Source organism: Netta rufina, assembly GCF_964035555.1.
Source record: "Netta rufina genome assembly, chromosome: 1".
NCBI lineage: Eukaryota > Metazoa > Chordata > Aves > Anseriformes > Anatidae > Netta > Netta rufina.
In genome coordinates this window covers 90022917-90048820 of record NC_140123.1, presented here as the reverse complement: position 1 = coordinate 90048820, position 25904 = coordinate 90022917, and the positions used below count along the sequence as shown (strand labels likewise).

The 25904-nt window shown below is 35.1% G+C and overlaps 1 protein-coding gene across 3 annotated transcripts in view; it reads left to right on the top strand.

Annotated features, from left to right (window-relative positions):
• The window catches only part of CASK (calcium/calmodulin dependent serine protein kinase), a 214806-nt gene that overhangs the window by 164570 nt on the left and 24332 nt on the right, over positions 1–25904 (top strand). For 2 of the 3 annotated variants that reach the window (XM_084285031.1, XM_084285030.1), the window contains exons 12-18: positions 7072–7149; positions 8459–8539; positions 13585–13773; positions 14313–14391; positions 17190–17275; positions 18791–18859; positions 24769–24837. In XM_084285031.1, coding sequence (XP_084141157.1) covers positions 7072–7149; positions 8459–8539; positions 13585–13773; positions 14313–14391; positions 17190–17275; positions 18791–18859; positions 24769–24837 — 651 coding nt within the window. The remainder of the gene's footprint in view (positions 1–7071; positions 7150–8458; positions 8540–13584; positions 13774–14312; positions 14392–17189; positions 17276–18790; positions 18860–24768; positions 24838–25904) is intronic. The other variant, XM_084285032.1, reaches the window with a different exon arrangement.

The following is a 25904-nucleotide window of genomic DNA, read 5'->3' as shown; positions in this document are numbered from 1 at the left end:
CTATCAGTTTAAAAATAAAACTAGATCAAAGATAAATTTAGAAAAAAAAAAAAAGTAAAAATCTTTGATGTTCTGTGAAGACTGTAAAGAGCAATGCACCATGTGATACACGTAAGTATTTGCTGTATCATTTCAAAAGCTAAAATTGCTTGTCAAAACACTAGCAGTATAAGAATTACAGGTTAAAAAATGGTTACACCCACATACATAAGCACAGTGGATTTAGTGTGTATGGAACTACACTGATTTATATAGGCTCAGTTTCAGGTCAAACTTTGTGTGATTTCTCCACACTTCATGACTGCCTGCATTTTTGCTAGAGGATTGTAACCTCTTGACAGAATTTAAACTTGGATACATTTTCACTTTTTTAAGTTTTGATCAAATGGTTTAGCTACAGATACCCCATTTAACTTACAGAGCAGAATGGAAAACCTTTTTAATGTTCTATACCCTAACCTTCTAGTTCCCCTATTGTTTCCAAGCATACAAAATATGTGAATGCAAGATTGAGATGATAAAATATTGAGTGATAATGTATGTAATGCCACTTGATATCTGCCTCTTGCCAACGTTGGCAAAGACTATATGCTTTCCTTCCAAGTGTTGTGTAATCAAGTCACTACTAATCAAGTCTGTCAAAGAGCCAGACTCTTTGAATGCAATGAAGATTTCTTTCTGGGTTCCTTTTTACACCATGGGTTACTACAAAGGCAGTGGATTTACAGGCCTTTGGCTGTGCACTTCATAGGGGCTAAAGAATATGCTTTCCCTGTGAAAAGAAGCCTACAAACATATAATGTATTCTACCATAAGACAGATACCATATCTGTTGCTGTCTGTCCTTACATTCATCCTCAGCAGAAAGAACCCTGCTCATTTGGCCTTTCCCAAGATGCTGTTCTGGCAGCTCAGTAGGGCCACATCTGACAGGCAGTTCTCATGTCTAGCATGCTAAAGGGTCAAGGAATTTTATTCTAGCGGTTCTTGAAATAGACTGAGTTAATAGATTCCCTCCTCTCCAAATAGTGAGGCATTAACCACTAAGAAATACGTAGTATCCTCTGCATGTTTCAGAAATGTCATCATTAACAAGCTGTAAACACTTACTAAATGTTTTCCAATTTGCATTTAGCTTCATTACTGTCAAGTTTGCATGGTCAGAATTTCGGGTTTTGTGTATGTTTGTCATTTTGACTCTGTAAGGGACAACATTTGTCATTTGTCTGCAGTGGGAATCAAAATAATATGCAGAGACATGTTGTGCCCAGTTCAGTTGTGTCCTTTCCCATCTCTTCCCCTCAAAAGTTAAGTTCTTGATTTAAAATGAAACACGTGAAGAGGTCCAAATGTGGCATGATGCCTTAGAGCAGAAGTTGAAATTGCATGTGGTTGATTGAGTTTACATGGCACTGTTTTCTCTTACCTCTTGTTGTAGGTAAAGGTATAATAAAATCTGCTTCTATGTTACTTTTGACACAGGTAGCAGCAGCTGGAACTCTGTTCTAAAGTAGCATTGTGTAAAAGATAATTTGTGTTGCATGAATGTGAATATGTAGAAAGAAATTGAGTATTTCCAATTAGCATGACTTCTGTCAGTGGAAGTGTGAGTGCCTGAAATTCCAAGCTGCAATGAGAGCACGTGTCAGGTCTGTTGCGTAACATGTGCAGAAGCCAACCTTTCTGTCTGGACAAAATTCATGGACTGCTTCAAACTGGCTTGTTCTATGGATGCTGTGTTAGGAAACCTTCATCTCAGCCAGTACTATGCTTTGTGAAACCTGTTCAAGTACTTTTGGTCACTGTTTTACAGCGCTGTACTTCACTGTGTAAGGTGTTTGAATACAAAGGTTGAATGTACTCCTGTTCTCCTTAAGATAAGTGTATCACAGGGATAAAAGTTCAAAGCTGTGTGGGGCTGTAACTTGTAATCCTCTACCATTCACAAGGTAGTCTTAAACATGCTTTGGACATTCATACAGGATAGGGCTGTAACATGCGCTGAAGAACTGTGCTGGGAAATGAATGTTACATCACTGATGTTAGGTCACAGTGAACTTCAGGCACAGTCCATAACAGTGGAAAACAAGGAACAAACTGCCTTCAAACAGAAGTTAAAGCTAAAGCCCTGCCAACTGTGACCTAGTTACTTAGTGTGCTTACCAGTGGGATTTGTTACCTTCCAGGAAATGTTTCCGTGAGGGTCTAGAATCACAAGGAAGCAGACTTCTGTTGGGAGCTTATGACATTTTGCATGGAAAAGATGATGCTGAAACAGAACTAGAAGAGGAAAGAATAAAGTGATCTATCCATTATGTAATTGGGACTTGACATGTTAGCATTTATTGGATATTACTGCTTGCTTCATTCAATAGGTCACAGATTTCTTTCGAACTTGTAGCCCATGAAACATCTGGGGTAAATGGAGTGCCACTGCAGGGATCTCCAAAGGACAGCAAAGAGCAACAAGGGTGCTTGTTAGTGAACCTTACTGTACAAGGGGCAGCACGTCCACCAGAGAATTCTTGGATAGTACATCAAACTAAAAATGATGGAAAACATTTTTTTAATATCACCGTGTTGCAGATGACTACATTGTTCAGAAAGGAAACATCAAATCATAGTACCATAGAGTCGTCTAGGTTGGAAAAGACCTTCAGGATCATCAAATCCAACTATCAACATGACCTAGAGAGTCAGGACATGGTGCCATGTCCAGATGCCTCTTAAATACCTCCAGGGATGGGGACTCCACCACTTCCCTGGGCAGCCCATTCCAATGCTGGACTACCCTTTCTGTGAAGAAATTCTTCCCAATGTCCAAACTAAACCTCCACTGGCACAACTTGAGACCTTATAGTGCTGTTCTGTTGAAGAAAAGGACATGTTTGGTTATATAGGAGGCTGTTTTCATCACTTACACTTCAATTCAATGGTAGAAGAGAAAGAAATTCACAACTGTTTGTGATGCGGACTGAAAAGGAGGAAGTAGTGTGACCCTGTACGTGGAGTTTTTTACTGGAGTTTGGAAAGCCACGTTTTCTTTATGAAATTTTCAGTACCTAGCCTCATGACCCTAAGCATCTCTCTTAAATGTGTCTTGAGTTCATAATGTTCTGTGAAGCACCTGGAGATGTGTTGAGTGTCACTACAAGTGCCAAGTGCTACTCTTGAGTATAGCAGCACATACGCAGGGCCATTTTAATAACTATTTTTAGTTGTTTCAGTTCAGGGATTTAATATTAAAGGTTGACAGCCCAGTCTTTGTCCATTTGAATTGATTCCTCACAAAATGTGTATTAGTATTGAAAGATCATATTTTTTTATGCTCCAGCAGTTCAGTAGCTTTTGTTTTAACAAAACTTTCTCCTTTGCATCACAGAAGCTTCCCAATTCTGGATTGATAAAATAAATACTTACTGAGTTCACTGTGTGGTCTAACTTTGATTGCATGAATTGTATTGGATAGTGAGGCTAAATTTATGCTACTTCTGACATATATAAAATTTTGAGTGTGACTTTAAATAGGGATTATGTTTGGACAGTATTCTGACTCCTGTTACAGGAAAGGGTTAAAATGGAATTTCTCCATGTCTGAAAAAATAGTCAGAAGAGAGAAGTTTGTTGTTTTGTCTTGCCTGCCTGATTGTGGATGAGACTTCTGCGCTGTCTGCTTTTAAGCATCAGAAGAAACGAACTCCCTTTCTACAGACAGAAGACAAAATGTCTCAACTCCTACGAAGAAAGCTGGTGAACTGATAGTGTTGCTGCTTGACTGGTTGTGGGTATGCGTAGCATTTGTGTTCTAGCATGCAAAGTTTAAAGTAAAACTTGTCTTTTTAAGAAGCAGTTCTGTTCTGTTAATTATAATGTCAATTTATGTTTTTATATCAAGATTCATTAATATATCATTTGTGTTTGTTAAGCTTTTCTAGAGCAAGCTCTTAATTTTGATAATTTTCTGGGTAGGAAATGCAGAAAACTTGTGTTGAGGAGTGAGACTGAGATGCCAAGTATTCAAAAAAATGACAAAGGTTACATTTTCTGTGACATTTTACAACAATTATGTTGTTCGTTTTCTGTTTAATGCCATACATTATGTTTTGTAAAAGAGTACTGAATACTTAACATTTAGCAAGTAATAAAATAGTAGAGAGGAAAAGTACAACTTTACTGAGTTAATTTTGCCTCTTTTTTGTCCTCCAAGTTGCTATAGCAGATGGGAGAGGTTAAGGTTAATTTTTTCTCAAGATTTTCATTGAGCTTTCTGTTATTTTTGATACTGGAAATACTGGGAGAAATGGAGTAAAGCAAATATGATAATCAGCTAGAGCTAGAAAGCAAAAGTATGAATGAATCAAAAAGGAATTACAAGTGAAAATAAACTGTATCAAGAGTGTTAAACATAATCTACATTTTAAGTATGGAATTTTGCTGGTATTAGATTATTTCTAAGAGCTGTGTTAATCTCAGTTGTGACTTCCAATACTTGTAGCATGTGAAAGGATGCTCTTGTGCCTTAGTCCCTAAAAGTCCCTTTTCTCCTAAAGAAAAGGAGACTTTGTAGATTCAAGATGCTTCATAATGTATTATTTTTAATACAGAACACTGTGAAATATATTCATTGATCACATTCAACAATGTGCCCAGTCTTTCATGTGTGTATAGTTTAAATACAGTCCTTTCAATATCATTGATAAAATTTTGAATTGCCCTCCAGCAAGGCTTGTCTCTGACCATGGGGAAAACCTGAAAAGGTTGACTGTCCAAAGTTGTGAGGCCTCTTCCCTTTGTTTGAAACTGCATGATTTATATTTTGCAAACTTATATCCCCTGTTTTGACATACACAGTATAGAACAGGTTTTGTCCCAATGTGTGACAGTGGAATCAATCAGAAGCAGCAAAGTAAATACTCTTGTAGGTTTATTGCTAAAAAAGCTAACATCCTTTTGCAGTTTTTGGACTTCACATGCTTTAACAGATATATACCTTGGTCACATGTTCTCATTTTTACTGTGACTGCAAACAGTTAAAATTTTACTTTTGATACAGTCCTGTATGTATTATTTTAAATTCTCATAAGGATGCATTAGAAAAGCATAAAGACACGAACCTGGACAAGATGAATTGTTCACGGGGTATTGCCATATATGTGTTTTTATTTTCATGGTAACTTTTCTGTAATGTCATTAATCTTAAGATGCATGTGTGACTTAGAAAAGCACAGTCAATAGTAATAATAATAATTGTGCTGTGTATTGTGAATTTTCAACAGCTCCTCCTGCACTTTACACTGTACACAGTTCATGCAATTTAAATTTGATGCAGCTTCTTAACAGGTGTATAAAGATGAAACTTATTAAATTGGGGTTCCTGGAGTTTTGGTGGGTTTTGTTTATTAATGTAGGAGGTTCCTGGAGTTTTGGTGGGTTTTGTTTATTAATTTAGGAAGAGGTACAAATAAATAATTATATGTGCAACTAAGTTATGTCCTGAACTGTAAGCTAGCAGAAAGCTTTGCTTTTAAGAACATCAGCAGTGGTCAATGAAAGCTACTGAGTATAGCAGTATTTTGGCAGCAGAACGCAAAGTTGTTAGCCTGTATATGCCTTGCAGTTTATCTGTCTTCTAAAACTTTATGGTATTTCATGTGACAGAGGCACATGAAGGCACTTCTTTAGCTTGACAATTTCAGCCATTGAAGGCTTGTCCTCTGCCAAACAGTGGGGCTGTAAGGTCCCAGAGGAAAGCTTTGGATATCTCCTTGTTGAGCACCCTAAACGTTGGGGATCTTATCAACTTATCCTTTACAGTGTTTTGATATTACGAAGGTGTTAGATTGTTTGTGTATTTTGAATGTTTGTTTCCATCCATGATTTTTTGTATTTGAGTACTGTCCTTTGAAGATACCTGTAGTATCTTCAAAGATAATGTAGAAATTTGGGTAGTGTTTAGTTAGACTCATGGAGAAATGTTAGTAGGGACCTTGGGAGACCAGGGTTGTCCTGTCCAGTCTCCCGCCTTCAGCAAGACTAATTTCATTGTAAGGTCAGGTTATTCAAGGCCTTTTGCAGCTGAATTTTGAGTATTTACAAGGATGAGAGGTTCCCCGGCTTCCCTGGGCAACTTGTCCTTGTGTTTCACCATCTCACTGTGAAAGAAGTTTCTCTAATATCCTAAAAATAGTTAGCTTTATCTTCTGTCTTATATTTCAAATAAGTGGTCTAACATAAATAGGTCACAGAGGTGACTATCTTTATGTTGTTTGAAATAGTTTTTTGTACAATGCCTGTTTATTTTTAAGTGTACATTTATTCCTTTAAAACATGCACAGTTAGGTTTGTATGAAAGAGATCCTATACCATCTGTCTCTAATCTGAAATTGAAGACAGCTGATGTGTTTTGTATCATATGATTCTTTCTCTCTAAATAGCAATAATAAAAAATAATAATAATAACCTGGGAGCTTTGTGATTGCCTGTTTAAATAAATCATTGTTCTTCTGTCCGATAGAAAATCCTGATAGAATAAGGGTAGGCTTTATTGTGAACTCTTTTTCTTGGAATAGTTTCTTTTTCTCCATTTCAAAGACTTACTGTAAATTTCTGCCTTCAGTAGCATTTTCCCATATTTTGAGCTTTATTTAATGCTACTTCTTGAGTGTGTGATGTTTGATTTATTGAGAGAGGTGGAATATGCAGTTTAATTTGATTTTATAGTGGAATGTATGATCTACAGTACTTATTCAAGATTTGTAGGATTACTTCTGGTAGAATATAGTTTCTGTAAATCTGCTGGAAAAGCATGGGAGGTTTGCAGAATCCCTTAACCTCTTGAACTTTCCCATGTCATCCTATAAACTCTGGATGTATGGCACTTTTCAAATCAGGAAATGTTTAAAAATGAAAAGCCAAAACCCCAAGCTGCTAGATTTTATATATAAAACATCTGTGGGATAGTTTCAACTGTCATCTTCATCATGGTAACATAAGCCGGATATTGTTAGGATTCATCATTACTTTATATAAAGTAGCATATGATTTCAATAGTTTGTTTTCTTGTTATTTCAGCTTTATGACAAAATAAATACAAAATCTTCACCACAAATCAGGAATCCTCCAAGTGATGCTGTACAGAGAGCCAAAGAGGTAATGGCTTTAAAATATATTTTTTGACTTAGAAAGTTTTATTCTTTAAAACATTTAAAATGGAATGTTTCTATCTTCATTAACATACTGGTATGTATTCTGGCTCATAATCTGAATTATTTCTGGAATTCTACCATTGTTTACTTAAGTTACATAACATGTTGCATAAACTTGTAGAATTCCATTGTGTCTGTAAGGATTATATATTTAGATATTTATACACACATATTACTTGGTTTCAAGCAAAAGTATGATGTTCATATGAGTTCTACACGAAACATTTCTTAGTATTAGCTATATAAATTGGGAAAAAAAGTATCAGTTTCAAGAAGAGCAAACCTAGAGATGCAGTAAAGTTGGTTCATTGTTACAGAACATATGTAGACCACAGATTTTCCTAATTGCTATACCTGACACATAGTGTTTTGTTTATTTATTGCAAGTAGTTAAAAAAAAATTAAAAAAAAAATTAAAAAAAAAAATAATTTAAAAAATAGTTGTTTTATATATTATCAATAGAAATAAATATAGTTTTGGGGAGTAATGTCATGGAAAAAATGTTTACAGTATTATTAAAATAAAATGAATAGAAAGACTTCAAAACACTGTCTAATAACTGAAGTCACACTGATGGAAACCCCAAAGTTCTGTTCTGCAGAATTTTCTAGCAGCTAATCCTGGGAGGTGCTTCCAGGAGCAGAAAACTCTGCTTTCTTTGTCCAAGTACTTATATGTTGAAAATAAAGGTGAAATTTCCAGGCTGCAGGCAAATGAGTTAAAAATTGCTCCCTCCTCCTTGATAAGCTGAAGTATGGCCCAGATTTTATAAAAACTGGAGCTTGTAGGTGGGGTAGCAGATGGACTACCTGTATGTTGTGTCTTTAAAAATTTAATTCGTGGAGAGAACATTTTATGAGTATTTTTAATTCTGCTTTTAAAGTGGTGGTTTTAATAAGCTGAGATTATGTGTGAAAGTAGCAATTGGTGGTGGTGGTATATGTGACCTATAGGTTGGTGCTTCATTTCTGTCTCCATATTTAGCTGTTACAGGAATACCATCAATTGAAAAAAGAGCAACTGTTTCCATCAAATGTCTTCTTTATTGTCACAGAAAGTAAGAAAATTGAAATGAGGTGTTTTATTCTCTTGGAGTGGAATGATGGTTTCCTACACACTTTTCTGTCAAAAACGTTCTTTTATATAATCTTTAGGAGATATACTGACTGACCAGTGAGGAGTTTAATTTGATTGATTAATAGCTTTCTTTAGAAGACAGTTACTATGGGTATCTTTACTGTTTGTTGTACAGGTATTGGAAGAAATTTCGTGTTACCCAGAGAACAATGATGCAAAGGAGCTAAAGCGTATTTTAACACAACCTCATTTCATGGTAAGCAAATGTTGACCCTTGTCTTTATTTTTTTTAAACATATTTTTTATATTTAAAATCTTGTTGGATGCAGGATGTCCCTGCTTTATAACAAGCTACTGGAGGTTAGTTAAAGGATTTCTTTTTTTTATGCTATGGATGACATTCATAACTTCAGAAAACAGTGTTTTCTTCTCTCTGTTCTGCACTCATCAGTTGGAAGTAAGGAATTGTGAACTTCCCTAACACAAGAATTTTATGCAGGGGGCTTTGTGGAATTTGCTCACCTGAAAGCTGAATTACTGTAAATCTGCATACCTGATTTCCAAGAAAGAGTGAGCTGAAATCAACTTTATATGCATATATAAGAAGAAATCTAGGTAGCTACATGTCCCAGTAACTTCTTTTGATAGCCAGAGTAGCTTTGGGTACATTTATGTTATTATTTTAGATCAGATCAGGAGTATTTTTTCCAAATGAATCTCCTGAATCACCCTTACAATACTTTGGTTTGTGTCATGTACAGGGCATGCGAACTACGCTCCTTGCAGGTAAATTTAAAAACTGTGAAGATGTCCTCCAGAAGCTCAACCCGTGTAACCTAGCAGCTGATGGGCATACAGTTTACAGGGAAAGGTAGAAACTTGTCAGAAATTAAAACTCCTGCAATGAGTACAGTGTATACATAGGGTCCTCACTAGTCTAGCTGCTTTACTCTCTCAATCCATTATTGTTTCATTGCACCTATTGCTAATGCAGACACCATTTTTTTCTGTTGTATTCTGCAACATGCTGATATGTTTTTTCCTGGGGATGATACCTCTCCTGAAGCCTGTAGCAAATCTGAATCAAATACAGGAATACTTGCTTGAAACAAAACATAAAACAAGGTAGAATGGTTCTCACCCATACTGTTAGGAAGATAAAAATGGAAAAATCTGCCACAGACAATACTCTGTGTTGCCTAGCTTCTGTAAATGCAATTTGATATTAATTTTATTTACATTTTTTGCATAATTACCACATAGTATTGCAAAAACATTAGGCAGTGTGGAGAAAGAGCTTTTTTTTTTTTTTTTTAATTCTGAACTATTTTGGAAGTAGGCATCAGTAAAAATGATTGTGGCATATGAAATTTTAATTACTAAGCAACAAGAAAAGTAAGTCAGAAATCCTCTCTTATTACATATCTCAATTTCCACCTGGTATCCTCATGAATTTAAAAGCAGCTGTCAGGCTTGTCTTGCTACAGTTCTGTAGAAGGTATTTTTGATAATGAAAAAGCTGCAATCTCATAACAAATATTTTTAATGAGGAATAATTTCAGTTAGCTAATCTATGGCAACCCAAGCTAAATAGTTAATAGTCTCATGTGCTTTTCCCATGTTTCATCCTCTCCCTTGCAGTTGTTCTGACATTCCTCTGATATTGCACACATATATTACACTGTGCTAAATGTAGAAAATTACTCCAACAAAGCAATGATTAGTTTAGCCAGAAGAATTAGGGACCACTGGAATACTGCCAGAGCCAGAATGAGCAAGGGGAGGACTGACACAATCATGTAAACTAGCAGTTAAGTCAGCATATGTTGCTGTGTCACCATACCTTTAGGGTGCAGATACTTAAGAGTCTCCAGATGTCAGAGACAATCCCATTCTCTCCCATCATTCTACTCCTGCTCCTAGATGCATCTTATAGGATGTTGCAAGCCTTTTTTGTTTGTTTGTTTTTAATGGCATTCTGCCAAGCTCCTTCAGAGCAAAAGCCATTAAAATAGATATTATTATGAAAGGAAATAACTGTGTTAAACAGTGTTGTCGGTCTGCATTCAATGTCTTTGCCAGGCATTATAGAGGGCAGTACTCTTGTTAGTAAATTATTGACCTCCAATGCGTAGGAATTGTAGCAATACGATGCAATAAATAGCAACATGTGTGTTAACACTTGCCTGAAACAGAGTATTTTACTACTATTTATATTGTTATCTAATGTGTATACTTAATTAGAAGCCAATAGCGTATAATCTATCTCATTTACTTACAAGTTTATATGTGTTTACAGTTTAGACTATGTATAGGACTTTACAGAATCAAAGTCAATAATGTACAGGTTTATCAATACTGTTATTGCAATTGGAGATGTTCAAGTTCAAAGTTTTTTGTTGTTTTACTGTTGTTTTACTCTTGTGTGCCATATAGGTACAGGAATCAATTATGAATTTATTCTATATATTTTGAACATTGATTTGAATAAATGTGTGTAAATTTACATAAAAGTCTTCCAGCAAGTAATTAATTCAAGTATAATTTAAAAGATCATCAAGTATCTTGTTTGTTGTGTACAAATTTCAAAGAGCTTTTATTCTATTACACAGCTATCAATAATTTTGCAAATACACCAAAGAGATTTTTCTGTAACAGGTTCTGTTATATGTGTTTAGTGTGTGGCAACAATTGAAATGTTTGCTGTACTAGAAGACTTTTATTTAATTAAATATTAGAAGTCTTTTCTGTCATCTTGTGCCTTCCTACACTCTTCTTTGTAGATAATGATCATTTAATATAGTATAGCAGTTGTTCTCACTAAACTTTTATCTTCAGCAGGATTAATATGTTCTGCAGGGAATAAGGAGACAGGGAAAAAATCTAAATGATCAGGATTAACAGAAATGCGTGAAAATAAGTGTCTTTAGGTAAAGTCTAATAGCAGTCTTTATATTAAATGTTTTCAGTATTTAAATTGAGGTTAGTGCACTTTAATGTCTGTGCTTATGAATTTGTGTTAATTTTTTTGAAACATTCAGAAGTCATCTAATGTAATTGTGAAGCTTTAAAAATGTTCCAATTACCATATTTTAGTCTTAAACAAGGTATATATTATTGCTGAAGATACAGTTTAAGCAAGGCAAGTATTTGATGTGAAACAAAGGTAAGGCACTGAATTACATAAGAAATGCAATACTAAGGGTGGAGAGCACAGCAGATACAGGCACCTGCATGAAGTCGAATAAGTAGTTTTGAGTAGATAGAGCTGAGGGAGGTGCAGAAGATTATTCTGCTCTGTTAAATAGTGTCCACACACAAAGCCAAGACTGTGCTCCTAGAATGGATGGGTTTTAACAGCCAGAGCTAAGGCCTGATTGCACTTGGATGCTCTGGTCTTACCTGGGACAACTGCAAACAGCTTTCAGATACTGGAATGAGTATCTGATGTTTAGAAATACAGCATTAAGCTAAATCTGCATGTTTGCTGTAAACCTATATAGGAGTATTAACATAAAAGTTTATACCCAATTAAATAAATAAAGAATTGATTTAGTTAAAATGTTTTGACTTGCATTTATGGGCAAGTCCTTTAAATAGAAAGCATTGCTTTTAGGTAGTACAGATGCAGGTAGAGGAATTGTTGCAAGTTTGAGCTTGTGGTAGACAAAAACAAAAACAGAAAATGCAGATACAGTTCAGTGTTTAAGTAAAATAGTATTTATGTAGATAAGCTTGAAATGCTGGAAAAACAGGAGTGAATGTGAGCAAAGCATTGCTAGTTTAGGGAATTCTGTTCCATCATTATAATGCTGAATTCCTAACTATAGTTTGATTTGAGGAGAGGTAACTTACACTGGTTATGAAGCTGTCTTATTTAACATGGTACACTTCAGAAGTGCTATTTTAGGAATAAATTTAGAATTTAATAGAGGCCAAGAAAATCCTGTTTTTTCATTGAATTCCACTTCAGAAATACATTTTTAACTGCTATTTCAGTTTGTTTTGCTTAAACATTTTAATTGAAGACTAAGATGTAGCAGAATCAGATTTTTCTCCCAAAAACAATTCTAGGTGGTCAAGCCTTGACTCAAGGCTTGCAAGATTGATGGGTTTTGTAAGAGCTATGAGCATTTAAATGGCAATTAACAAGATGTTAACTGTCATACATATTGACCTAACTACAGTGGTGACTGATAAGTCTGCTGTATATTGTAAGAACTTAGGTTGGATTTATCAGTCCTTCTCTGAAAAGTCCAGCCATTTGAGTACAGAGGTGGGATCTTTCTCTGTTTAATCCTTGATGAGTTAGTACAGGAGTAGTACAGGTGTGTTCATATATAATTCATATTTAGTTTTTGGTCAGAAGCAATTTATCTGTAATATACTCATTGTTAAGAGTTGAATGCAGGTATGAAATGGATATGCTCCAGGGCTCTTAAAGATACCCTAGAGAAAAGTGAAATATTAAAAAGCCTGGTACTGTTGAATACTGCTTTGCAAATGTTTACACTTTGTCCCACTTTCATCTTATAATAATGTGTTACACTTTTAACAGCTACACAGGCTTCATGTCTTTGCCCTAGCTTAGAGTACTTGCACAGTCAGTAGTTCTGCTTTCCAAATATAATTAAATATATTTAATCTATTACGTATTGTACCATTCTTTGCATCAGGAAAGAAAGCAAGATTAATGAAGCAGTATTTGATCAGTTTGTTGATTTAGATTATAACTTTCGTCAAGTATTTTGAACTCAGTGCAGTTGTACTTGGGCCATGCTGTAGGAGAAGGAGAATATGGAAGTGTTTAAACTGGTAAACAAACAAAACAAGTATTTAATTCAGTACTGATCCACAGTCTGTCTTTATTATAATGAAATACCATGGGATCCGAATACCTTTTCATTTTTGAAGGGTAATTATTGTGGAATAATTTGCTTAAAAAGGTAGCTTCCTAATTCTGTGTCTAGGCACATAAATAATAATGACTTAATTCTGATACTTTGCAGGTGTCGAGAAGATGGGGGAGAGGGAAGCAACCTCATTTTCATTGTGATATCTACAGTAGAAAATGATATTTACTTGTGTAGATTTTAAAGTCTGGGTTTGTGGATATGCATCCACAGTCTGATAAAGTTTCTCTTAGACTCTTTTCAGAGAAAAGTGCCTGTATAGAAAGTGAGGCAGAATACCCTGAGTTTCCTCTAATGTCTGGAGAGCCTCAAAAGTATTTATATGGAATGAGATGAAGGGCAGCAGAGATGGTGGAAGATGATGGTCTTTTACTATAATCTCCTCTAGGCCTTACTTCAAACTCATGATGTAGTGGCACATGAAGTTTACAGTGATGAAGCGCTGAGAGTTACACCTCCTCCCACCTCTCCATACTTAAACGGAGATTCTCCAGAAAGCGCCAACGGTGACATGGATATGGAGAATGTAACACGAGTTCGACTGGTGCAGTTCCAGAAGAACACAGATGAACCAATGGTATGGGGAGAACCTCGTTGCTTGTTTTGCTTGACTCTATACTTGTAAAGACCGGTATTATATTGAATTCAGTGAAAGTTTTTGCATTTTGAAGTTGCCAGTGTAGATGGAATAGTTCAGCAGCCATTGTATATCCTTACCTTCCTATATATCCTATATATATCCTTTGGTTAAAATTCTGTGCATGTATTTATATTGCAGTAGTACCTCTATAGCTGGTTTTGTTTAAAAATGAACTTGTAGTAGTTATTACTAGATTAGGCTTTAAAATGTAAAACTGAACTGGACAATCTCTACTTGAATATAAAATTGCATTTTTAACAAACCAGAATCTTATATGCTGATTTATGAAATTATTGCATCTTCATCTTATAAATAGCATCTGTTTTCATTGCTCATATTTAAATGAGTGGCAAAGTTTTTTACCTTAAAATTTATACTCTGCCCTCAAGGTTTTAGGAACAGTGACTGTTCTTAACCATTCAAGAGTCACAATGCTGAATGTTTTATCTTAAGAGTATAAACACTTCTTTTTCTAGGGAATCACTTTAAAAATGAATGAGCTGAACCATTGCATTGTGGCAAGAATTATGCACGGAGGAATGATTCACCGGCAAGGTAATCATGTGTCATAAATGGTTCTGCTTTCAAAAAAGATTTAGATCATTTTGTACAAACTGTGTAACGGCACATATTCCTCATTTTGATTGCTACTGTTCTATAGTTGTCAACCCCTATCTAGATGGAGTCCTGTTAACTGCGTTTAGCACCTTTCACTTGTAGATATCTGCTTGTGTTGTGAGATGAGGGCCCATTATGTTTCATTTAGGCCTTAATTAGAGGAATGGGGTTATAGCTCACTGAGAGACTGAAATGCCAATAATGTCTGAAGCCAAACTTATCTAATCCTATATTTAAAAATAAAAATCCTTAGACTGGTTACAGTACTTCTCCTTGCAAAAACGGAGGACCCTTGTTCAACAAAAAAAAAAATAAGCTTCTCCATGTATTTTCATGCAATTCTTGAAGATCAATGTACTTTTGATTTTGAGGCTTATAGAAACAATTTATGAAATAAAAACATCCCTAGTCCCTACAACACATATCTTTATTTTCAGTTTTCATTATGATAGAAAAACCTGCAAGCATACATGTTTTCTCATCTCCAATCTACTACTTTTTTCCAGGTTTTGTGAACAGATCAGGTGTAAAAAAATAATTATTAGCTGGATTTTGTCCAACTTTAAACAGATAACCTTCCCTGCTATGTTATTAGCTGCAAGCTAGGTTCACACCTTTAAAAGGGTTACTTTATTTTTTTCCAGTTTGCTGTCTTTTGCTTTTTATAAGCACAAAAGTCTACATAATTTGTCAGACCAGAGTTCCTTCAAGCCTACTGTTTTATTTCAAAAGAAGCTAGGAACGGGGAATTAGGAAAACAAAGCATGAAACAAGGGAAGTGTAAAACACTCTTTTCCCTAATATTCTCATTTTTTAATGATATAGTGCCTTTGATTTCTCAAAATGTGTGAAATGTAACCTATTCTATACATACTTCATCTAACTAAGGTAGCTCTTTTGCACACATAGGTTTAACCATTCTTCAGTGTTTCTGTAGTATTCTCATCTGTTTTTAGTGTATCTAACCTTCTGAGTGCTCTAGGTGCCTCTTAGCTTCACTATGTCATATAACTGCCTGAATTTAGAATATTTTTACTGAAAAGAACAACACAAATGTCACTGAGTCATCATCTTGAGTACATGTCTTTGAATCCTGTAGACAAGGTCTGTGGCTCTTGTTTGTTTGTTTGTTTTTAATGATACTGTTTCTGCTGTCTGCTTGCTATGTGGAGAACTGCCAGACAGAAACAGCAGTGACTAGGTAACAGATCTACTGACAGTGGCAGCTCTTAGTGTTGTAACCCTAATGTGTTTTTTTTTCTCCTGCTGATTGTCTGGTTTGGGGTTACACATGCAAAAAAGTGAATTCATTATTAAAATCCATTTAAGAAGAGGTCTCAGTATGGCATTTAAAAAAAAAAAAAAAAAAAAAAAAACAGGGTTTCCAAAGAAGGAAGAGGATTTACTGGCTTCCCCTTTAGCCACTCTGGAAAAACAGTAGTTGTACATTGTCAATGCTGCATTCTCAAAATGACTTAATAGTCCTGGTAAGGCTTATTCAGTTCTAACAAAATGCAGGTGATGTCCTGGTAAAAACACAACGGTACGTTCACAGTCACTCCGTTTCCAAGTAACAGAGTTTTCTTCTGGCTACAAAACACATTTCTGGTTAGGGACCCCAGGAATTTGTTCTGTCTTCTCTGTAATAGAGTAGGCATTCTCATACTTCTGTGTGGAGAGCAAAAGTACACTTCCTAAAACTCTCTTCACTCTGGCTTACAGAAACAAAGAAGGAAACCATTTACTCCAGAAGTACATCCATTCTTTGTTATTATAGATGTGTGTGTTATATAACAGTAATTCATGGGTAGATTATGTTCTGAGTAAACATAGCACAGCCAGTAGAAAAGGAACCAAAATTAGATGGTTAAGCGTGTATGTCATGGGAGCCACAAATGGTATGCAAGACTAATTATTCATAAATGTCAAGAATACTCTTTTCTGACAAGAATATATATATGAAGAGTAAGAAGTTCCTGCACATACCGTAGAATTTTTTATGGAAAATCACTAGAAAATTGAGTAGGTTTGAATTACTCAAGTCTAAAACTGTCATCTAAAAGAGCCTCTTAGGTTGCTTCTAATCCTGAGGATAATTAATTCATTTGGTGCCACTTCCCTGTTTATCTTTTGTAGGGTCTTAAGAGACACATTGTGGCATGCCATTCCTATCTCAGCTTCAGCAGGGCAGTTTATGACTTGCCTGAGCTAAGTAGATGTTTCTTTCATCCAATGAGATTGTAGGTAGTCACACCAATCATCTAGATTCAAGCTGAAGTCAAGTGTACATACAGAAAATTCATACTGTAGTTGTGACAAATCCAAATCAGAGAAATGAAAAAATATAGCAGTCTGACAGATAAAATTAAGACTATGTCCAGAAGCCAGACTGCATTAAGTAGTCATCTGATAAAATACTGGAATGTCTCTGCTGAACATACTCAGTCAGCTAGTTGCAGGGGACCTTCTGTTCAATGCATGAGTTTTTGAAGTGTGCCTGTAAGGGAACCGATGTTTTTCCCATTAACTATAAAAGGTGCTGGGGCATCTCATGCTGGCATATTGACTGCAGTCTCAAAGAGATTCTAATGCATCACTACCACAGTCCTTTTATGAATCTAGCCAAAAAACTTATTTTAATGTTGTTTCATATTTATGCATTTGTATGTATTACTGTCTTACAATTCAGTTTGTGTGAGTAATTGTGGTGATTGTGTGTTTTGTTGATTCTACAGGTACGCTACATGTAGGCGATGAAATACGAGAAATAAACGGAATCAGTGTGGCAAATCAGACTGTAGAACAACTACAAAAAATGCTTGTAAGTGCCTGAAATCTTTCTCACGTTCTTTATGCAATTGTCTGTCATACTTTGACAAAATTTTCCATAACTGCATTGCAACTTCCCCTTTTTCTTCTATTCTTGATGGCCACCAGGTGCCTATAATGCAAAATCTTCTTTGTTCAGCTGTTACAGGACTCTGCAAGCTCTTTCCTCTTTTTTTCTAGTGTCTTTTTTGCACATTCTGCCCAGGAATGGTAGAAGGCACCTCTGTGTGTCATTTTATTTATTCTGTTTAGTCCCACAGAAAGGTAACTGACACCCAGCTGTTACTGCAAGATGTATATGTCATCAGCTCTTAAAAGATATTGAGTGGTGGAGGTTCCCCAGACTCTCTGAGCAGTTTCTGTTATAACTGTTCTACATTTTAAAAAGTTGGTTTTTTATATATAATGTTAAGTCTGCTTTGTTGAAATCTAGTCAGGCCTTGATAATTTCCAAGGAACAGGACAGGTGCCTCTTTTGGCAAACAGTTCCAATACTTAATTACTATATACAGAAAAAATGTTGCTGGACCATCCCTTATTTCATCTTAGAACTCTTGTGACTTACAGTTATTGAAGTTACAAAGAAAAAATATATGTTGAGCTCAAACAGTCTGGCTTTTTGGAGGAAAATGGTATCATGGGCCTTGCTAGTAGTCAGTTTGATATTCCATAACACATTTTTTTCTGCATGCAACCCTGATCTTGGATGATAATCATTATTCCTCTTGTTGTGTCCAAAACCAAATAGACAAGCTTAAGTAAATCCAGGCAAGTAGTATTTGGAGGCTTACAAGATAGCCAGACAGAGAGAGAAGGAAAAACTCCAAGAACATTTGAAGTGATCTGGTTACCTTTCTGCCCAGATCCAAGTCCTGCCGTTGTCAGCCATGTGGTGGCACTTATATTTTAACTGTCTTTTAAGAAAATATGGCTGTGAAAATACGTTGCCATAGTCTACTGCTGTTCTACAGTCACTTCTTGTTATGAATATTCTTACAATGTAGCAAATGCAAACTGTCAGACCCCCATCTTCTATTTTGATTTCTTACATTTCTGCCTCTAATGAAGTGACATGCAGCTTTTCCAGAAACTGTTCATATGCATTCATTAACATGTATGATGAAAGAAGAAAATACCACTTTTACAGCAAAGACTGTGTAGATCACAAGCATATAGCTACCAAAAAAAAAAAAAAAGATTGACATCCATGAATTTTTCACCTTAAAATACAGCTGTATGTTCTAGACATTCAAAAACTGGTCAGGTGAACAAACTGATGATGCATGTTTGTTTTTTTAAATTAATGAGAGATGATCTAAATGTTTGTTCTAAATGTTCATTTGTAAGTGAAATGACAAATTTGCTGCAGCAATTTAGCTTTTCTGAATACTTACTTCAGGAAAACCTACAGCTGTTCTCAGACTAACTCTGACGCTTTCCTATCAGACATTACTGATTTGGAGATTTTATATTAAGCATCTTTAATGAAGCGTTTCTCTTTTTACAGAGGGAAATGCGTGGAAGTATCACCTTTAAGATTGTGCCAAGTTATCGCACGCAATCTTCATCCTGTGAGGTAATGTATTTAATGAACCGTCCCATTTCTTCCTCAGTCCTGTAACTAACTGCCTGCTGATGGCTGAATGTTACTGCTTTCTGGGAAATTGTTTCTGCCTGTCCTGTTAGATCACGCACACCAATTTTACAACAAAGATAACGGAACACGAGTGGGTCCCACCTACCTACTCAGCCCTGCCTTCATATTCATCTCATCAGCACCTTAACTAACTCTTTACAGCCTATATAAACAAAAATAAATAAATAAATAAATAAATAAAATAGGAGAGGGCATCCTCAACTCATGCATTTAGGAAGCCCCTTTAAAAATTACAATTTAAACACATTTTCCAGGAAGTCTATTAAAGTTCCTAAGCTGAGGAGCTGTCCTCCTTTTTTAGTCATGAAACATTATTTTGCTGCTTTGGGCTGTTAAGGGTTAATTGAAGAATCTGTTTCTGTATAACCCTGTTGAGGTAAATTTGTGATGGTTGTCTGTAACAGTTACATGTGGCTCAATATTCTGTTTCCATGCTAAAATGGTATTTGTCATTACAGAAGAAAAACAGATTTGGAGTTCAGTTCCTGTTGAACTAGAAACTTGGTGTTATGGTTTTTGCACAGTAGCATTGTTTAATTCCCTTTTGGTCACAAAATTATGTTCCAGATTGCAATTGAAGGGAATTAAATTCTCGAAAATGGCTACTTGAGAGTTACAGTTCCAATTTAAGTGTACAGATGGCATATGCACTATGGAGATGATGCCAGTCGTTCTGTGCCACATGCTTAATTGCACAAACAGTTTCCAAATTAGAATTCCAAGAGTGAAATCACAATCCCTGTTGAAGTCAAACACCTTAACCTAATTAGAGCTATGATTTCACCCTAATTGTTTTTGTGTCTCAGCAGATGCTAGAACATATAGAAGCTGCTATTGTGATTGTCAGAACAATCTGTTTGGGTAAAAAAAAAAATTACTGCTTTTTGGTTGCCTTCTGTTCTAGAAGTCAACAAGAACTAACAGGTTTTAGAGACTAGGCGTTTGGCAAATTTTCACCTGTAAGGTATAAATATGAAGCAAAAGTTCTTCATGAAATACAAAGGCTTTAAAAAAAAATCAAAGAGAAATTCTAGTGTGCTGATGCATTTATGTATCAACTATTTTGCTGTAAATACCTGTAATAATAAAAGATATCACACTTCCAAATATTGAAACACAGAAACTGCTGAAACTATATACCTCCTGGGAAGATGATTATTTGGCAAAAATTAAATTCAGCATGCAACTTTAATACCATTAGATATAATTTTAGTAGTAGTAGGTCATTTATTTTCCTTAGCTTTCTGTCTTCATGTTCTTCATGGCTTTATTTCATAGAAGAGAGGAAAGGAATCATACCTTTCATTGGACAAAACAGCAGAACTGAAATGTGTGATCAAAGACAGAAACAAAATTAGCATGACAATTTATCACACTTTGTGGCATTTTGCATTCAAATGGTCAGGATGTTGTATGTTCTACTTCAGATACCCAGAAAATCAGAGGTACCTGAGTCTATTCTACCTGTTTGGTCACATCTATGACTTTGGTTAGTGCTCTGACTGTTAGAAGTGTTCATAAAAAGCTAATATTTTCAAGTTATCCTACTAAGTCACCTCTAGTCCTTTGGTACAGAGAGAATTTCTTTCGCAGGATTTTTCAGGGTTGTGATTCAGATGAGGAATCATATTCTTTACCATTGATACAGGCTAAAAATAGACAAATGATATTACTAAGACTCTCCAGCAAGCTCATTTCAGAGATGTTGGGTCTTCACTAATAGTACTAGTTAAGATTTTTGGCAGTATTTTGGATATTTCAAGAAAGTTATGTTGTTGGTCTTTCCTGCCCACCATTAGTTGTGGATTTGTGCTGATGTAGAGTAGTTTTACCAGAAGAAGAATGTAAAATAGAATCAGTAATTGTTTGGGGTTTATTTTGCTTTGTTTTCTTTTTAAGATTCTTACCATGATCACATCATTGGGTTGCAAAATACCTAATTTTGAATAAGCAGAACTAAATAGTAGTATAATCAGATGTAATATGCATATATGCTTTTTTATATAAAAGCTGTCTATATGCCTTTATAATACAAAGGTATATAGGAGTTGTTTTTGAGAGGAACGTATTTATCAAATAGCAGAGATTTACATCCCACTTTCCTGTAGTTGATGAGTGTTGTGGTGGTGTTTTCTAAATACTTAAACAATTTTGTATATTTGGGGAAGTCTTGTCCTTATAGTATGTGACAGATTTCAGTGTCCCTAGACAGTTTTCAAAATCTTGACTGATTAATTTCAAGTTGTTTAGGGATTCCTGGCTTCTACTGCATTTGTGCCTTCCATTCCATTCCCAAGTCTTTTATTTAATGGAGTAGACTTTGCTCAAAAACACACTACTGTGAGTTCCCTTGTAGAAAATCTTGATCCAGTTGTTCTAATGTGAGAGCACCTTCTTAATCTTTGGCGTGGTTTGTGGGCCAAGTTACGAAGGTATCTAGATAACACAGCGGTCAGGATGTTGTATGTTCTGCTTCAGATACCCAGAAAATTACAGACTTCTGTTTACACAAATGTGAACTTAAGCAATTATTACAACACATTCTTAGAATGGCTGGTGGCTGTATATGCTCTTTGTACATTTAAGCTAGTACTTTATCCAACTGAGAAAGCATTTTGCTCTAGCTACATTTGCATTCTTACTTTGTACTTGAAAAACTTATGAACTTTTTATAGTGTTAGATATGTAAAAATAGAAAGGGAAGTTTTTTTTTGTTTGTATTGTTTTTTAAACAAAGAGCTTTCCTTATAAACAACACCCTTTGTTTCAGATTGTCTTGTGAAAAGCTTAAGTTGTTTCATTAAGAAGAAAAGCCTTTATATATGTGAGGACTTAAAAATATATTGTTAATCATCACTGATATACTTATTTAGCCTTTCAGTGTTTCCACTGATGCTATACTCTTAAACTTTTTTTATGTTTGTGTTAAAAATGTTTCCAAAAAGATTCTGTGATCAAAACTGGAATTGAAATGTATTTGCAGATTTTTTTAAAGTCTTGTTTTTTGTGGATATGGCAACACTGTCATTAATGTAGCTGTTTTTGTCAGCATCTAATTTGACTGAGCCATATCTAGTAGATGTAATTGACTTCTGCTATAGGATTGTGTCTGACACTTAGGTTTGAATTCAGAATCCACCCGTAACAACAAGGAATCAATGGGAAACTTGCTTTGCCATCATTTGGAAGTGATTGTGATTGTTTCCTCTAAGGGTTCAGCTGTGATGCATGAACTAAAGAGCAATGATCCAAAAGAGTACCATTTTGTTATTTGGTTTGTGGCTAGACAAAATTGGAAAGCCTAGACATTCAAGTAATACTGAAATCTCATTTCTACACTACTCAGAATCATTGGTTCCTCCAAGTGTTCTTCTGCTCTTATCCTTAGGAGAACTAGGAATTTCTCTGATTTAGTGGAGGAACAAAGTCACAACCAAAGATGAAATATTCTAGTCCAGGTCTAAATAGTCCTAGCTTCCTACAAGGATCTCTCTGCTCATTGACTTGTTTCATTAGACCATGCATAATACAGTTTTTCTCTTAACTTTTGAGACTGATATTTTTTGAAAGAAAGATTAGGCCCCTAGGAAATTAAGAATCTAAATGCCTTTAAAATTGTGGCCAAATTAACTAAATACTTAAAAATTGTAGATTGATGTATTGTAGATTGATGTATTATCTTCTTATAGTTAGTACTGAAATCACCAATAGCGCTGAAAATGTGTGTTTTCTTCAATACGTTGTGACAAGCATTTGCTTTGAGTAGTGTTCTGCTGAGAACTGTTGGAGGAATAAAATCAAAATATTTTCAAAACAAGAAAATTTCCTTCAAAGGGAGAAGCCTTCAAGAGAGGCCAGAAATAGCAGCATTCTTCACATTACTCTAAACTTGTTATTCTCCAAATGACCTGGGTGCTTGCATAACTTTCCAAAGCTTTCCCTAGCCAAGCCATCACTGGACTAGAAGTCACAACAAACTAGGTTTAAAAACAAAAACAAGCAAACAAAACAGGACAACAAAAAGTAAATTTTATCCTTCATTGCTTCTTGAAAGTGAGAGAAATTGGCAGAGCCAGAGTTGCTGAGGAAGGGTAAGATCTGCATATGAAAGAAGGAAGTTGCTACTTTTTTATTTGGAAAGAAGTATCTCCTTGCTGCTATTTAATTATGGATGTGGTACTGATATGCAATACACAAAAAAAGGAATACTGGTTCCTTTAGGTATTTTTTTTCCAATAATGAGTAGCTTATTTGGTCTCATTTGAACATTTGGAACTTGTTATGCTGGAGTGATCTTGTAAATATAATTAGTACTGATTTCCTCCAGTTCGTTATGTGTTGCAAACCATTTCAAGAGCCAAATGAGCATTTTGTTTGTGTGCATGTAGCAGGAGTATACAGACCTACATATCAATGATTTTGCAGTGGTAATAGTTTCAGATTTCTCCTCAACTGTGTTAAAATCAAAGCAAACATCTAGATAACTATATATGGAACTTTCTGAAATCATATGCAATGAGTCCAAAAGAAGTGCAGAAGTTCTAAATGAATTTGTTGCATATCAAGTATGAAGGCAACAAGAATGAGAAAGTATCGCCTGCCATTTTAATTTTTTTTATATATTTTAAAATAGCTGTGGATGCTATCACATAATGAATAAAAGTTAGAGAATATTAATAGAGGATTTTTGCCTGATTAATGCTGTTACATGAACAGTTCAGCTCCAATTCTGTTTTTTAATCTGTTCACAAAAGGCACTCATATTGATAAAATGTGACGGGGTAACTGTGTTCTTTGAAAACTGTTTTACCCCTTTTATGCCTTTTATGTACTATCCTTGATGTTACATGAAGTTACCAAACATTCCTAAATTGACCTTTGATAAGGAATATTGTATTCCAAAATTCCTTTGGGGCTAAAGGGGATTCTTACTTTTTCACAATGCATGAGTGAATCATTTAATTTCCTGAAGAGATGGCTACTTAAACTCAATGATCTGATATTATGGAATTAAGGAATAAGTGATCAAAATGGCATGTGAAAAAGATTACTCAGCAAGTAACTTTCTTATCTCCGTAAAAGCTAGCCAGAAAGTCCTGTTACCCTTTCTGTAGAATTTCTGCATCTGCTGTCTTATCACTGAAGTGTAGGACTACACTGGTAGTGTGACTCAAGAAAGGTGGCTTTTTTAAATGATGTATTTTTGCAAAGTTTAATGTTTTTAAGCCCTTAAGACTGTTGGAAAGAACAGTAATAATTAAGCAATATAATGTAAAATGGATGAGGAAAGAGAAGAGTATCCAACTTTCTGCTCCTATATTGGCAGCAGTGTCTTTGAGACACTACAGAAATACATCTTAACAAGTACATGTAGAAGTTGGTCAACCTTAGAAGAAGTAGAAGGTGACCTCCATGTGGCTGGAAAAAAAAAATTTAGAAGCTTCTTTAAAATGGAATATTTGCCTTGTTGTAGTTCAAGTATGCAGCATATAACTTCTAGGTAATTACCTTTAGCAAAGGCACCAATATGGCCAATGTCCTTTAGAGTTGTCAACCATAGAAGATTTGAGAGTTAACAGATTTTCAGCTGTTTGATTGCTGAGGCAACATAAAAATAGTTATTACCTAGGACACATCAAAATGTCAAGCCTGAATTTCAAGCTATGAACAAACTTTTCAAATTTACAGAGTTTGTAGTGTGGAAACTTTCACGGATGAAGCAGCTACGCAAGTGGTTATAAGGCTGTGGATGTAACTGTTCTTTTTAAAATATATCTGTGTTCCTGTGATAGTGTTGTGTTGTTAATGAACCTTGTGTCTTATTTCAGAGAGATTCCCCCTCTACATCCAGACAGTCCCCAGCTAATGGCCATAGCAGCACTAACAATTCTGTTTCGGTAAGATTTCCAGTTCCACACAGAGAAAGTGTGAAAGTTTTGTTGGTGCTCATCTGCCATTACTGTTATACTTATCGTGTGGTCAGTGGAAAATTTTGTCCTGCTGATAGAACCTAGGTTATTGCATATGTAACTCCCCGTTTTTGTTTTCTAAGAGTTTTTTCCAACATACTCTTCTCATTGAAAGCCATATAGTGAGTTAAATGTTAATAACTGTAATGTGACACTTCAGTCATCCTTAAATCATTGTTAGCAGTTTCCTCAAAACTAAGCAAAGGTTTCAAGTGGAAGTCCTATTTCCATCCTAAACTTTGGAAGCAGTGTTTGAAGAAAGAATAACTGTGCAGTTAATACTTCGAGACCTTGTAGATTCCTTAAGCTTTGTGTTTTGCGAGACCTCTGGAACGTGTACTGGTTTCCGCTATCTGAGTTAACGAATTGGTGTGCCCTCTGCTGTTGTGGTACGTGCACATACTTTGTGAAATACGAGCCTTGCCTGGATATGAAAAGCAAAAGGAAGTGGCTTTAAACTGCACTACAAACCAAGCTATTATCATCACATCTTTAACACAAAGTACTTCCTGTTTCGTATGTATTCAGGTAGAAAGGTGCTGTTGATCTCCTGTTTTTCTAATGTATGGTAATGTTAAAATTTGTGTTGTTCACCATTTGTCATTGTTTGGACCAATGTAGTAACTGTACATGCAAGTTCCTTCAGTAAGAGTGCTGTCAATATCATGAGTCATGGGACTACCTGAAAAAAAAAAAAAATCCTAAGAAACTACTCCTTTAACTATTAAAAAATACATATACACCATTACAATTGAGAAATGATTTGCCACAAGGTAAAGTACATCTAATTAATACAATAAAAAATAATGGTGTGGATGAAAAAAAATTAAGAAATTTTTGTGAATTAAATCAAATTTGTGATATGATTAATAGTTATAATCTTACTCTTTGGCATAATTTGTCACTATACATTTTTAATAATACAATTTTTAGTATTTATTATAGCCAACATCCTCTTTTTAAAATAATATGAAGTATTAAGTGGAAAAAGGCAT